Source organism: Carassius auratus, chromosome 27 (assembly GCF_003368295.1).
Source record: "Carassius auratus strain Wakin chromosome 27, ASM336829v1, whole genome shotgun sequence".
NCBI lineage: Eukaryota > Metazoa > Chordata > Actinopteri > Cypriniformes > Cyprinidae > Carassius > Carassius auratus.
Genome location: NC_039269.1, coordinates 30916167 through 30930494, shown reverse-complemented (window position 1 = coordinate 30930494; position 14328 = coordinate 30916167). Strand labels below are relative to the sequence as shown.

At 39.4% G+C, this 14328-nt stretch overlaps 1 protein-coding gene across 3 annotated transcripts in view; it reads right to left on the bottom strand.

Moving 5' to 3' along the window:
• LOC113046205 (supervillin-like) overlaps positions 1-13851 on the bottom strand; it is a 35567-nt gene extending 21716 nt beyond the window's left edge. The window contains exons 1-11 of one of the 3 annotated variants that reach the window (XM_026207142.1): positions 13606-13851; positions 11672-11735; positions 9943-10034; positions 9786-9843; positions 9291-9454; positions 7340-8063; positions 1526-1696; positions 1209-1243; positions 1012-1076; positions 722-858; positions 163-258 (exon numbers count right to left, since the gene is read on the bottom strand). In XM_026207142.1, the coding sequence (XP_026062927.1) occupies positions 163-258; positions 722-858; positions 1012-1076; positions 1209-1243; positions 1526-1696; positions 7340-8063; positions 9291-9454; positions 9786-9843; positions 9943-10034; positions 11672-11735; positions 13606-13663 (1664 nt within the window). In that variant the 5' untranslated portion in view covers positions 13664-13851. The remainder of the gene's footprint in view (positions 1-162; positions 259-721; positions 859-1011; positions 1077-1208; positions 1244-1525; positions 1697-7339; positions 8064-9290; positions 9455-9785; positions 9844-9942; positions 10035-11671; positions 11736-13605) is intronic. The other 2 variants (XM_026207143.1, XM_026207144.1) reach the window with 2 other exon arrangements.
• Positions 13852-14328: the final 477 nt, after the last annotated feature.

Here is a 14328-nt window from a genome sequence, read left to right as displayed (position 1 = left end):
TCTCTATTAATATGCAGTCATGCTGTCAAAGAACACACTATCCTGTTTCCATAAAAAGTCCAAGTCAAGCAAAGAACAAATTAAGAAACAGCATGCAGACCCAGACGACAAGGCCTATATTCTCATATATACACAAAATAAAATAAAGCATTCAAATGATACCTGAAACTAGTCATGGACGTGCTGACTACAGCAGGACTGGGGATTCTGGGAGCAGTGGTTTGAATAGTGATGACTTGGGATGAGGGAGCGGGGGAACTTATAGGAGGACAAAAACGAAAAGTAATGTAGAGTGGAGTAAACAAGATTCAGTGCAAAAGTAGGGGCGTATAAGCAATTATAAAATCATCATGGTCAATGTAAAACAATTCAGCATCAAACAAGTGATTATGGGAATGTGAGTAGACAATGACGGGTTTATCCCTTAAGGAATAATTCTGTCAATTCTGCTGCATTTTTTTTTTTTTACAAACATCCAAAGTTCCTAATGACCACAAGGACTAAAAACAAAAATTCTGCCAAAGTAGACCATCTGAGCTCTTTCATACAAAATAGAATAAAAACTTCAAGTCATTATTTGTTAATAATTCTTGTTTCATCAGAATTATCTTTGTGTTCCAGAGAAAATACAAAAACATGAAGGTATGTCCACAGAATTTTTAATTTCTTTAATGATATGAGAGCTAGGTCCTTTACATAACCAAAAGCAGAAAAGGCTTACGTAGCGGCAATGACAACTTCCTCTGTCGTGACCGGCTGTGTCCGTGAACGATCCTGCACTCGTCTGAGTCTCCGCTCAACAGCAGCATTGCGTGATCGAGGTTTGGGGACACCTCCATCTGAAGTCTTCTCCAGCTCCTGCAAGACCAGAGGTAAAAAAAAAAAAAGCTTGGTTATTATCCAAATGTATTGACACTTTTGTGCTATACATATTCTGTACATATGTTTTAGTAAACATTAGTTTTATATGATTTCATATAACAAGTTCTGTATACTACAGAGATCTGATACCCTGAAAAGAGACCTCTTGGCTGCCACACTCATTTTTGCTCGTTCATCCATTTTTTCTTCATCCACTAGACAAAAAAATAGATTTAAACTTAGGTTACTGAATATACACTGTTTATAGAAGTTTTTTTTTTTTTTTAATGACTATGGCCAAATCACAGCTGCTGATATTTGGTTTGTTTGATATTGCTTTAACTTACATTCTGCATGCTGAAGCTCTGGACTAAGACGGGACCTGAAGATAAAAGTAAAAAAAAAAGAAAATTATTGACCCTGAAGATTCAAGTGTTATAGTATGATGACTAAAGAAAAGAAAAAATAACTACATAGCTAGAACAAATGCACATTTCAGATAACAATTTAACCTTTCTAAAAATGCCTTCATATCTAAATTCAGATATGAAGCATATTTATTAAAAGACTGCGGGATACTTAAATATAAAACAATGACATTTTACCTCTACTGATAATAAATTAGTGATTTCAGTACAACACCTGACTTCATGTTTCACTGTACCTATCAGACTCCAGTCTTTCGGCTGATGTGATTGGTTGGGTTCTAAACCTCTCAGATGACTTCCTGTCATCTCCAGGGGAAATGTAACGTCTGGGCCGACGTGCTTCTTTCTCCCGGTCACTGTTGACAACTGGATCAATCTCCATGGGAACCTGATCTCCTTTAGACTCCCTTTGTTAGACAGGAAAGTTTTTTTTAAATTTGTTTGTTTAGTACCGAGCTTCTAACATTCACACCAACATTCACAGAATAGAAACATCTGTAGAAAAAAAAATAAAAAAATTGTGCACACAAAAAAGCTCTCAGGTTATTTTAGGGGACCCACAGTTGAGACTGAATTTTATATTTAAAAATACATAATGCTGCAACACAGCTAGTTTAGATAAGTCGGTCTGGGTTATCCCAATTCCCCCAAATTTTGGAGCAATACATCATAAAAATCAATAAATCAACAAATCACACAACACATTTATCAATGATAATCACGCATTTAAAGAAGATAAAATCTAATTTCTTCACGCAATGTCAAGGCAAGGTTAAGATCAAGCAGTTTGTACCATGGCATCCAATCTACAAAATCTCATCCTGATGCTCATGTACTGTAGATAGAGGAGATTAAATTAAGCCAACACTCCTTCAGATTTAGCTGCTTGGATGATAAGTGGCAAAGTTTCAGAAATAACAGATTAAACCTTTAAATGATGAGCAGCACACAAGTGATTGCATATGATTAAAATAGGCAGAACTTGCATGCAATTGTTGGGATAATTACTTAGGTTAGTGGGTTTAATCATTATCTTTGATAAAAATTTGATTTAGCATGCTGACATGCCAGTTCACATACAGCTCAGGTCTGCGTCCAGAAGCATTCTCCAGGTAGGAATGTCTCAGCTTAGCCACAGAAACTCTTGTGTCCAAGGTGCCCATTTCACCATTGGCCGCACCACTTGGTTCTCTAGTGTGAAGCCCTGTATCTATCACCAATGCAGACTCTCGACTGGCAGCACACTCTACACTTCTCAGTGCAGCAGAACGTTGAGTTACTCCAATATCTGACATGGAGCGGATTCGCACCTTAGGCCTCAAGTCACCTGCATCCTGGCTCACTCGATGTTGAGCTTGTGGGAGGGAGGAACCTTTCTGTAAGTAGCCTCCAACGTCTCCCACCCTATGGTGTGGAAAATGCTGTTCATTGGTAGCTGTGTCCATTTCCTCAGGTAGATGTGTGTTGGTCTGCTTTCCTTTCTCAGGTCTTTCAGAATTATCATCTGGCTGGCACATTCGATGCACTCCTTGCACTTCCCATGCATCCAACGGTCCAATTTTACGTACCCTACGTTCCTCCAAATCATCTTCTGGTTGGCTTATCCTTCTCCGTCTGATATGCCCTTCTTCATTCTCTGACAAATTAATCCGTCGTCTTCTACCATGTCCTTCTGCCACTTCTTTTTGGAGGAACCCTTGGTCTTTCTGCTCTTTATCACCATGCAACCACTGGTTCAACAGACTGTAGAGTGTGGCCTAGTCTTTGATCAACTTCCCATTCTCTTTCTTTTAATTCATCAACTTTCCTGTCACCTCCTTGTTCCATCCCCTCGAAGCGGTGAGTGCTCCAATTATCTTGACTCAGATCCTTTTTAATACCAGCCTCTTGCTTGTTTTCTTCTCTTTGACCAATCTTCCTTACACCACGTCCCACATCTTCACATTTCCAACTAGTCTTTTTGCCACCATCTACATCTCTTTCTTCAGAATGACTGCTCCTTCGGTCATCATGCTGTTCTCTCTCTTTTAGTAGACCAATTACCTTTTCACTTGCTATTGTTTCCTTGTCCATCTGAGCGATTCCTCTTCCATTAGGCCCCTCCCTTTTTTCAAACTGGTGCAACTTTCTTCCAACTCTCTCCTCGATCTCCTCTGACTGGCTGATCCTTCGGATTCTCTGACTTTCCAAACCTTCATCAGTTTGTCCACGCATGGGATCATCCACACTCTTTTGCCTGCGGCGGATCTCTGAGGGTAGCACAGCTTTTCTGCTCTTAAGTAATCCTTCTGAAGCTGGATCCACTCTGGATGCCAATCGACCTTCTCTTTGAATGGGCTGAATGTGATCAACACTGGCCCTTTGTCTAGTTTCTTCACCCTCTTTTTCAGCAGGTGCCAAACTTTGTTTGGGCAATCGTCCTTTGGGATCCAGTGTCCCAGACTTACTAAGTGAAGGTCCAGGCACAGGGTGAGCTGTATGAGCATATGAAGATGAAGATATATGGCTAGATGTATGGGAAGGAGCTGAGTGAACAATTTGTCCATATGCTGGAGGCAGTGCCTGGACTGAACCATACTGCAGAGGGGTGTGACCATAATGCCCATGTGACAGACGTGAATGCAAGGTGTGTTCATGTTCACGCAGAGGCTTCTGAGTAGGTGCATGTGCTTGAGCTGGTTGGCGTGTGTTCTGATCCACAGGCACTGGTTGAAGGATAGCTCGATACTTTTGTACAGGTGGTGGGGCATCTCTGGTACCAGGTAATGGCTGCTGGAGATCTTTGTATGCTAGATGTGGTTGTTGTGAAGGTCTGTGCATTTGTGATGGTTCTTGAGCATCTTGATTATTTCGCTTTGGTAGGGATTGCTTGGTTTGCCCAAATCCAGATTGATGACCCATGGTGCTAGGGTGTATACCAGGACTCGTTCATATTTTGGGGGCTCGGCACTTTGGGCACGCTGATGATTTCCAGTTTCACTTGAAACTATTTGTTGAAAGGCAGGCGAGTCCATACTGTGAGTGCGCTGGAATCGCGGCCGTTCTGCACTATGTGCCCTTTGTTGACGGGTCACCTGATTAGGTGGTTGGATTGGGGGTTCAGAGCTCCGTGTTTGTGGTTGGTTTGCAGATTGAGGTCGTGGAGCTAAATATGGAGGAGCTACTGTTGGATGACGTCGTACAGAAGATGCATCTTGCCCTGAATCAGAACCCCTTACCGAGATGTCCTCCCTTGTCTGTCTCTCTCTTACTCGTATTCTTCATTTAGGGAGGAAAGAGAGGAATTAACAATCATCCAGATAAAGTTTTTGTACCTACTATCATCCTGAGAGAGAGTGTCATCAAATTTATTAGAGATGATGACTGATTAAAAAAATGTTGTCCCACATATCAAGAATAAGAACCAGATCCTCATCTTAGAATAGCATAGGGGCTTTCGCACCACGTAGTTCTAGGACCTCAGTTCTAGGAACTAACTAGCATGTTGATTCCTAGAAAACCTATTTCCCCATTGGGCAGTTTTCCTGGGTGCATTCGTACCAGCAGCAGGAACTCTGAAATGGCCAAAAGCGACATCCTTATTCGCAGCCATATTTACAAACATCAACCACCAGTGAATGGAGGAGGCCATGATTGTAGCTGTTGTTATTGTGTGTTGTGGCTTTCACAATGAGGAAAAAGGAATGTAAACAAACTTATGTGACTGAAAGGGCATGAAAATTTGACTGAATCTCCCATGACAACTTGCAGTGTTACATAGCGTACCTTCAAGTATGAGGAAAAGAACACAGCGCTGCAGACAACAGGTAGCTAAATGCCATTAACACTGTTTTCCATGTTCATGAAGTAAACATTTTTACTTGGCTTTTTAAAAATGCTGGTGAGCCGATGTTTAGGAGCTAATTCAGTTTCCCCAAACTGAGTTCCTAGAACTAAAACTTACTAATTCCTGTGGTACAACGTGCCAAAAAGTGGGTACTTCCAGCAGTAGTTCTAGGAACTATGAAAAGGTTCCTCTGGTGCAAAAGCCCTTTATGTTTTAATAAATTCTACAGGTAACTTTTACCTGACATCATGTTCAACATTCAGGGGGATAAAAAAAACTAAAACCCAACATATTCTCCGTTCAGAAATATGTTTTTCAATAGCAGGACTTGTAACCATTTACTTGCAATCTTTCAGCCAGCAGTGACTCCACGACACACAAATAAGCTGCACCTGTTTTTTTTTAAGTGAAAAACTGAAAAGGAATGAAGCCAAGTCTTATTGTTAGGAGCTGGTCTCTAGTGAAGGGCAAAGATCAACAGTTAAAAAAAAAAACAGTGGAAAGATGAAGAGGATTAACAAGGGAAATGTTTGCCAACATCTACTATGACTGTATATGGAGAAAGCAAAGATAATGAAATCTAAATTATGCAAATTTATTTGAGTGCATGGACTTCGTAGGATATAAGGTAAAGTGTTGGAAAATGGAGTTAGCGGGTCAACTGGGGAAATTTAAAGGGTTGCACTCCCACTCTGATACCTGGATGGCCAGTTGATTTGAGAGTATGATTCACTGTCCGTGTCTCTCCTGATGGACCACTCACTCTGAGAGAGAGCTGCCAAACTAAAGAACACAGAGGCCCAGACCCTAGTTATCACAGTAACAGCATGAAATTCAGCACTTTAACAAAACACACTTGTGGCTTTACTAGTCCTCATCGAAAGGGAGACCATTGTGAAGACACAAATACTGTAAAACTTCGGTCTTCTTTTCCTGATTGCTTCCTCTCTTTCGTGTATAGTTATTCAATTTCATGTAAGGTTCCTCATTACTGCCTAAAGCTGGTCGCCACTAGACGATTTTCAAATCTTAACTGATAATTAAAACCATGGGAGACAGAGTTCTTAATCCTTATAGTCGAGAGTTTTTAATCCTTATAATCCAATTTTTAGCCTTATAGTCCACTGTAAGTGCACACTTGACAATTCGACCAGAACGCGAAACCACACCCTTCATGACCATAGGAACGATTTCACAATGACACGAGATCTCATGGAGACACACTAGATCAAACGTGATTAGAGAAGGAAAAAAAAGGGAGACAATCAACGTTGTCAGCTGGCTCTCCCAGCATGTATCAGTTTCACAATTAAAAAAGTATTAAAAAAAATATGGGTGATGTATTCTGCGTTCGTGGCATTTTTGTGGCTGTCAAGTTTCAGCTATAGACGAGGTGCAAATCGGGCTTAAAATCAGCCTTAAAATCCTCTAGCTAGTGGCCAGCTTTAGAAGTACAATGATCTCATCAGTTTGGACCTCTTTCTCCTCAAGGGTTGTTATGTAACACTTCAGATAGAACACATCTGGATATGAGAGGAATAAAGTTATCATTTTATAAAATATTAGGAGTCTCATATAACAACAAATTTCACCTACACAACAAATCTCAACATGCAATCTGACCCTCAGAAGAAATATGCTGCTCTTCTCTGCTTACATCAAGATACATTTTATGAAGGTCTGGAAACAACCAATTATTGTCATACTAAATAATTTGCAATTCTCATCCACTGCTATGGGGAGACTAAGCTTTAAATGTAGTGGGCAATGCAGTATCTCTCAGCAGAGCTCTAGAGTGAAATTCTTGCTGATGTCCAGTGAACAGTTTTTCACCCCAGCTCACCAGCTCTTTGGCATGACTGTTAACCTGACTAAACACAAAAGATGGTCCATTCAGCAATTTTTTTTTTTTTTTTTAACCTGGAGTATGTTTAAGAGCTTCAGCATTATCGGAGTAAGGCTCTTTTCTTATGAGTATTTGTTGTAAAGCAGACTTTGTAAAAATCATTAATTGGATTGGGTAAATGCTGCTCTACATGAAATCACACAATTTACCGCTGATCAGAGAACCGGCCACATTAAAAAAAAAAAAAAAAAAAAAGCAAGTTCCATACCAACTTGGTGTTTTAAAAGGAAGTATGCCAACGCAGGAAGAAAACAACACAATCAAAAACAAGGTCCTCTAACACATTTTTAAGATCCAGAACTGAGTACGCATACTTACCCCTGTCTGTTGAGGATATTTTGAGCTTGTTGCTCGATGAACAAGTCTCCAGGAGAGATGCCATGTCGTGTTGTGGGTAACGAAGCTCTGCGTGCTGTCCTAGGAGAACTTGCTACAGTGACAACAGCGACACCCCTCGCTGGTTGGGCTGATGTTGTTTCCATTGGAACCGGTGGTTCCTGTGGGTGTGTTTTCATACTTCGGTCAGGTGCTCGTCTATAATTTTCCAAGTTCATTGCCCTCTCTCTCTCTCGCTCAGCATCAAAGCCTGATGGAGGAGGAGCAGGATTGGGGGCGGGGTCAGAAGGCATGAAGACTCGCCCTATTCCTGAACTGCTGTATTTAGACCTGCTGCTGCTTCGGTCCCGCCCCTCCTCCTGTTCTTGCAATGCCACGCCCCTTGTCCTGCTCTCACCACGTCCCCTGTCAGGAGGAGCCCCTTTGTCCGACAGGTCAGACTCTCTTCGTGCACGTGTGTAGCGTGGTGTGTAATCCAGATCCACCTCCTGGTCGAGGAGAATTCCGTAACGTTCTGATAATTGTCGCCGACGTTCAGCTTTGTAGCGTGCAATCCGCTCGGCTTTAGAGCTGAGGCTGGCTGCATCAGAACCAGCTGGCGTAGGACCAACTGGCTCAGGGTGTGCGGACAACTGTGGATCTGGACGTGTTCGACCTCTGGACTGCCGCTCAGGAGCTTCTATCTCATCACGGCTGTAGCGTCGCACTGTAATGTAACAAATAGAAAGTGAGTAGTAGACCAACAAAATTCTAAAATTTTGTGGGCTCAAGAAATGACGTAAGCACCTTGTTCAGTGTAAATCCACAGGATTTTTTTCCAGCTGTTTTATTGTCCACCAGGTATCAGATTACTAATAAAAGCAATACCATACTGCTTTTCCTACGCACCAAAGTATAAAGGGGTCATGAACTGCCTTTATCAATTTGTTCTCTGAGGTCCACTTATAATGTTTTCTACATACAGTAGTGTTATTTTACATCAAAATACATAATAATTTAGAAGTAATATGCTATGTTCTGTCCTGTTTTTAACCCCCTCATCTGAACACTCGGTTTTAATAGATGTGACGGATTGTAGACTCGGAAATAAACTCCCACTGGCATTATTGGCTAACGTGTGTATATTTGACATCGTACATTCCTCATAGATGGACACTGCTGTGATTTAGGATAAAAACACAAATTCTCAGTACATATCAAATGATCTGTAATAACAGATAAAGCAATAGTGACTATGTAAATACAGTGTGACATTACTGTCCCATCCAATATACATTTACCACAGCATCATCTTTTAGTTTCAATCTTTCTAAAAATCTGCATCGAATTGTACCTTGTTTGTAAATTAATCCATGGGAAAATTAAGTGAACAAAGTACCAAGTTCTTAGTGATGCGATCTGGAAATTCATAAAAAAAAAAAATCATCCACTCTTTCCTAACTAAGGGACCAGAAGGCAGGCTGTTTTTCCACAACCTGGCACTGCACAGCATCTTGTCGTCTTCCAAGCCATTTCTACACCATTTCTAATTTTTGCACAGACCTGCATTATTTACCCACTACATGTATAAATGGGTGGGCGGGGCTAAACAGGCAGTGATGTAGAAGCAGGTGTTGATGATCTTCTGCGGAGGCGGTGTTTAGCAACACTTGCACATTCCACAATCTGTTGTTTTGGCAGATTGGCTTCAATATGAGCTGTTTTTAGACTAACAATAAAGTTTTGAGTTCTGAAACTTACAGAATGTTTTTATAATACAATGAGCTCTTATGTCAAAAGATCAAGGGCATTTTGATTTCATAGTTCACGACCCCTTTAAGGAGATTTGTTGAGATAACAGTATAACAAATAGCAATCGTAATAGGGACTCTTGCCTTAGCTGTGCACTGTACAGTTTATTGTCTGCTTACAGAAATAAACTGTGGTGACCTACCCACAATGCCTGGATCGCTGGGATCTGAAGCACGTGTATAACGTGGTGTGTCCTCCTCCAGTAGTCGGTTGGTCACCAGGCCAGCTGTATGTTGCATGCTTGTAGTAAGAGCAGGTGGAACATCAGCCTCAATCCCCTCCAACCTTCGTGCAATTCTCTCTTTCCTGCATGATAAGAAGCCATTATATGCAGTTCTGGGGTAAATCGACATTTTGGAAGACAGAGAGCCTAACCATAACAGTGCTTTTTGTAAAGTAATAATGTAACATAAAAGATGTAAGTTACTTATAAATGTAGCATTTCATTTTCAAATGTAACATCTCAACACTGACTATATGCATTTTCAGTCATTTTACATCCACTTTTATGCATCTTGAATGCATTTTTACATTTTAACTGTTTAATGCATTCAATGGGAATCTAACCCATGACCTTCAACTGTTTGAGCTTTAGGAATGCCATGTTATTTTGAAGATTTTTGTGAGTCTATTGTACCTGTTCATTTCTGGATCACTTTTGATGGAGGTTTCAAATTGCTTCCTTAGCTCTGAAACTAAAAGACAAGCATTTTGGTAAATATCTTCTTTAAGAAAAAAAAATCATTATCATTGTCCTTCAACTTTAAGCACTATGTTATATTAGCATTTCTCACCTTTGGGCAGTACAGCTAGGATGTTTGCATCAATTTCTGTTGTACTCTGGTTTGTACTTTTAACCAGTGATGTCCTGTCATCCACACCAAAGCTGTAAGGCAGAGATAGAGAGTTCATGATTTAAAACAATAGAGCTTCAGTAAACGTGTTCATGTCAGTAGACATAATATGTTTATGTCATTCCTGGCACTTATTGAAAGGAGACTGGAATTTGGGTAAGTGTAACCCTAACCCTAAAATCAGATTGATTAATAGCAATGTTGTTCAAGGATAAACAAAGATGTTGACCCAGGAACATGTCCTACTTGGCATACCACAATATACTCGGCTAGCTGCTTGGCCACAACTCCAAAACTGATTCATTATGTTGACTTTTCCAACACCTAATCTCTGCACACCTTAGAAAAATCGGATTTGGCACCGATTGCCTCCAGACTTCCTTACCAATGTTCCTGTGTGACATTTTAAGCTGAATTAGCATTGAAAGTCTTGAATGTTTACTTGAATCTCACCACAGGAATAGATTAGCTCCTTGGGTATTTATACATCTAGAGTTCCCCTTCACCATGGTACCAGTCCTGCCAGCCCAAACAGCACACTCCAATTACTCCTGTTTACAGCACACCCATCACTACACATGCTGCTATGCACAACGATCTCATACGCAGGGCAGCAGAACTCCAATGAGAGCTTAAACAGGTTTAGATTGCAATCACAGAAACTTTTCAGACACGCTCAATATGGAAATTATCAAAAGGAGTAATAATTGACTGTACAATTGAATTATTGAACATTAATGCATACCAAAAGTTAAATGGCCATTACATCCTTGTTGTGCTGTCAATTTTTTATCATTTATAATACTAGTAAAGAGTTCAGGTCAATTATTCCACAGTATATACTTCCTTACACCACTGAATGAGTTAGAAACCAGCCATGGCTAAATAGTCTATTATTTTCGGTTCGATCTACTGGTTTTCTCTTTATTTATTACAAAAAATGACCCTCTAGCATTCTCTATTCAATTGGTTTTCTTTTTATTAGATTTAAAAAAAATAAAAAATAAAATAAAATAAAAACTCGTGTACTGTTAGACTAACCAAAACTTTTATTTTTGATTGCTTCTGTCGTCCTCATTTGTAGGTCGCTTTGGACAAAAGCATCTGCTAAATGACTAAATATACATTTAAATGCTAATATAGTTTAAAAGTTTCCAGAAGAAATGTGGTGAAGGGATGTTATTGTAATATTGTATCAACAAACCTCACACCACTACATCACCATTCAATAAAACCCTCGTAACGTGCAAGAAATCAAGAATTTCAAAAGTGCTTCATTTTATTTTAAATAAATGTAATATTCTTAGATTTTTCTGATACTGTAAATAAACATACAAATTCTGACTAGATTTTGGACTTCAGATTTTTTTTTTTAAACACTGGTTGAATGTTTATATGACTAAAATATGTTTTAGTTCTATAGTTTTGGTTCTGTTTTGAGTAAACAAATAAGCAAAATGTTTACCCCTTAATTTTTCCCGAAATGTGCATCACAACTCTAAAGGGTTTTAATGGCATCTTATTAAATTCCTTTAGATCTAAGTATTGAAGACCATAAAGGGATTAATTCAGTATTTAATTCAGCTAATGGTATCAGCTTTAAAACAAAGAAAAAAAGTTGGGTCAAAACTAAATCGTCTTTTAAATTGCGAGATGATTGGATTCTGACCTTGCTGCTCTTTTCTTCAGCAGTGCAGGGCTGTAGATCTTAGCAGAAGCTTCACTAACTAACCCTGTAAAAAGAAACAAGACAAAATCTTAGGTGCTTTTCACAAGACAATTCTGCAAATCTATCCAAAAGACATCAAAAAAATCTAATGGACCATAAAGGCCTGTTCACAACAAGTAGTATTACTACAACAGTACTTACTGTATAAAGTCGTAAACAAAGTTCTAATTTGATTGATAATAAGGAAAGTTCACACAACAATGCTAATGGCGCTATAATTAAACAATATTGCAACCACTTTCATAACAATGAAAAAACATTCTCAGTCAGAATCCACCCAATTTTAAAGAGCTTGAGCACTTAACGCAGCAGACAATACTCGTTGCAATTTCGTTCTTGGTGTACATGGGCCTTAACATCACATCACTGAATTTGGCATCTCAACTTGAATAATTCTGTGCACGGTAATTTAATGTTGCTTAGTTACAGTGAAGTTATGCAACCCAAGTTCAGGAAAAATACAAATTAATCTTAAACAAAAAAATTAAATGGAATATTTCTCCAGAAATATGCAACCTGTAGCCAACAAACACATTCCCTCTTGACTTCATGTTTTGGCCATTGAGACCCATCATGTGCTTAACATCCTCCAGTGAGGGTTGCCTGATAAATTTACCCCCTCCAGAGGAGCACCTGGGCTGGGGAGGGACAGCTTTAAGAGCAAGCTAAGAAGAACAAAGTCAACGTGGGTGTGAAGACATCCTAATTAACTTAAATCAAATCTGGTGAATGAGTTTCCATCCCAGGGTCGCCAGAGAATCATGTCAGGAAGCGGACAGCCACAAATTAGCAGCAAGGAGACGAGAAGAACAAGGCATGGTCTAAAAATACTATTTGGGAGATCAGGGTAAAAAAAAAAAATAGACCCTGCTCGAGGGTCCACGCTACTTAAAACACATGTAGATCACAGGATAGAAACACAGTACATCACTTCCACACAAGGTTTGGGTGAAGGATTTTATGATCTTATGTGTAGACAGCAAAACAGCAATTACCACGACCTGCCATTAGCACATTAACACAGTGTTGACACACAGAGTCTGGGGTCATTTCAGTGTGACATCTGCAGGCACTACAGATTCAACATTAAATCAACTTTGGCAGCTGGAATGAAGAGATAAAGTTAAACGTCACAAAAATTAAACCCACAAAACGTCTTAGACAGACTGGGATCCTAAAGACCATTACTGTTCCACTTCAATGAGACCTGATTTAAGTTTGGTGACTGAATGATAAGTCTTTCGATGGCTGGTGTTGATACTGCTACTATCTGATGAGCATGATGTCAAAGGCTCTTATACCCAGAGGCTGCATTTATTACAAAATAAAAATCAACTATTAACCTTTTGATGAACAATCATTAAAAAAAGTCAACATCAATGCATGTGTTAAATGTTGATTTAAAAAAAAAAAAAAAGGAATAGATTTTTTCCCGCAATGCTTTGTCAATGTTTTTTTGTTTTCATACATTACACATTTCTTAATTAAACTGAACATTAACTTTACACATTATTTCCTCATCTGTCCAAAAAAAAAAAAAAAAAAAAAATTAGTCTGGCAGGACCATCACTAATCACTTCTGAAGTTCACAGCAACCTTTAGCGCACCACAAGTATTTAGACTTCTTCAGGTCAATTAATCAATCTTCATGCTCTTCAATAAATCTTCAACAGAACAAGAATTACTTCTGGCTTGTTTGACCATTTTCACACAATATTAAACTGATATAAACAAAGCCATCAAACATGACCTCGAACAGTTCATGTTCCTTTATATAACAATAACTATTCAATCAATGACCAGGGAACCACTTTTACTCAGATCCCCATCAATCAACCTCACTGTCTGGAAACAGTAACCAGGAAAAGACTTACCTTGACTACACTGAGTGACGTGGTTGAGATAGTTAGTAATCCACTGGTTTTGGAACATGTTGGAATGGAAAGGAAAGTAGAAAACGGAGGAAAGAGAGGGAAAGGACCGACAGACCTAATCACAGGCTCAGACAGATGAAGAAAGAGCAAGAGAGAGAGAGATATCGCCACTTACAGACTCAACGTGATGGAAATGCACCGAAGCAAAACTGGAGGGCTAAAGCAAACACACGGGAGGGTGGTAGAGAGAGTGAAAGAGAGAGAGCGAGAGACAGAGAGAGGGGTGCTAAGGCAGTAATCTGATTACAGGCAGAAATTAGCCTGGATGATAAAAGTGGATTGTGGGAGCACAGTGAATTCCTGGACTTATGACATGAGTGCTCCTACATTTACACACACTAACACACACGCGTCAGCAATCCTGGAGTCACAAATACTCGGTGATGCAAAGATGAAGGTCTTTAATTAGGTCTGACATTCCTTAAACTTCTTTTACTTTAACAAAGATTATCATTTATTTGGCTTTTTTTTTTTTGAAGATTCGTTAAGAAAATGGTGTATTCTTATAATGCACACTAAAGGACTGCTAAACAACAAAAGCTATCTTCCATGTAATTTTGAGTTTATATGCCAACCGCTATACACAGTTCTTGGTTCTACTTCTGCGGTGTTGCCAAAGAGGTTAATGTTTAGCTGGTTAGCATCGAATAGTTAGCTCCATGC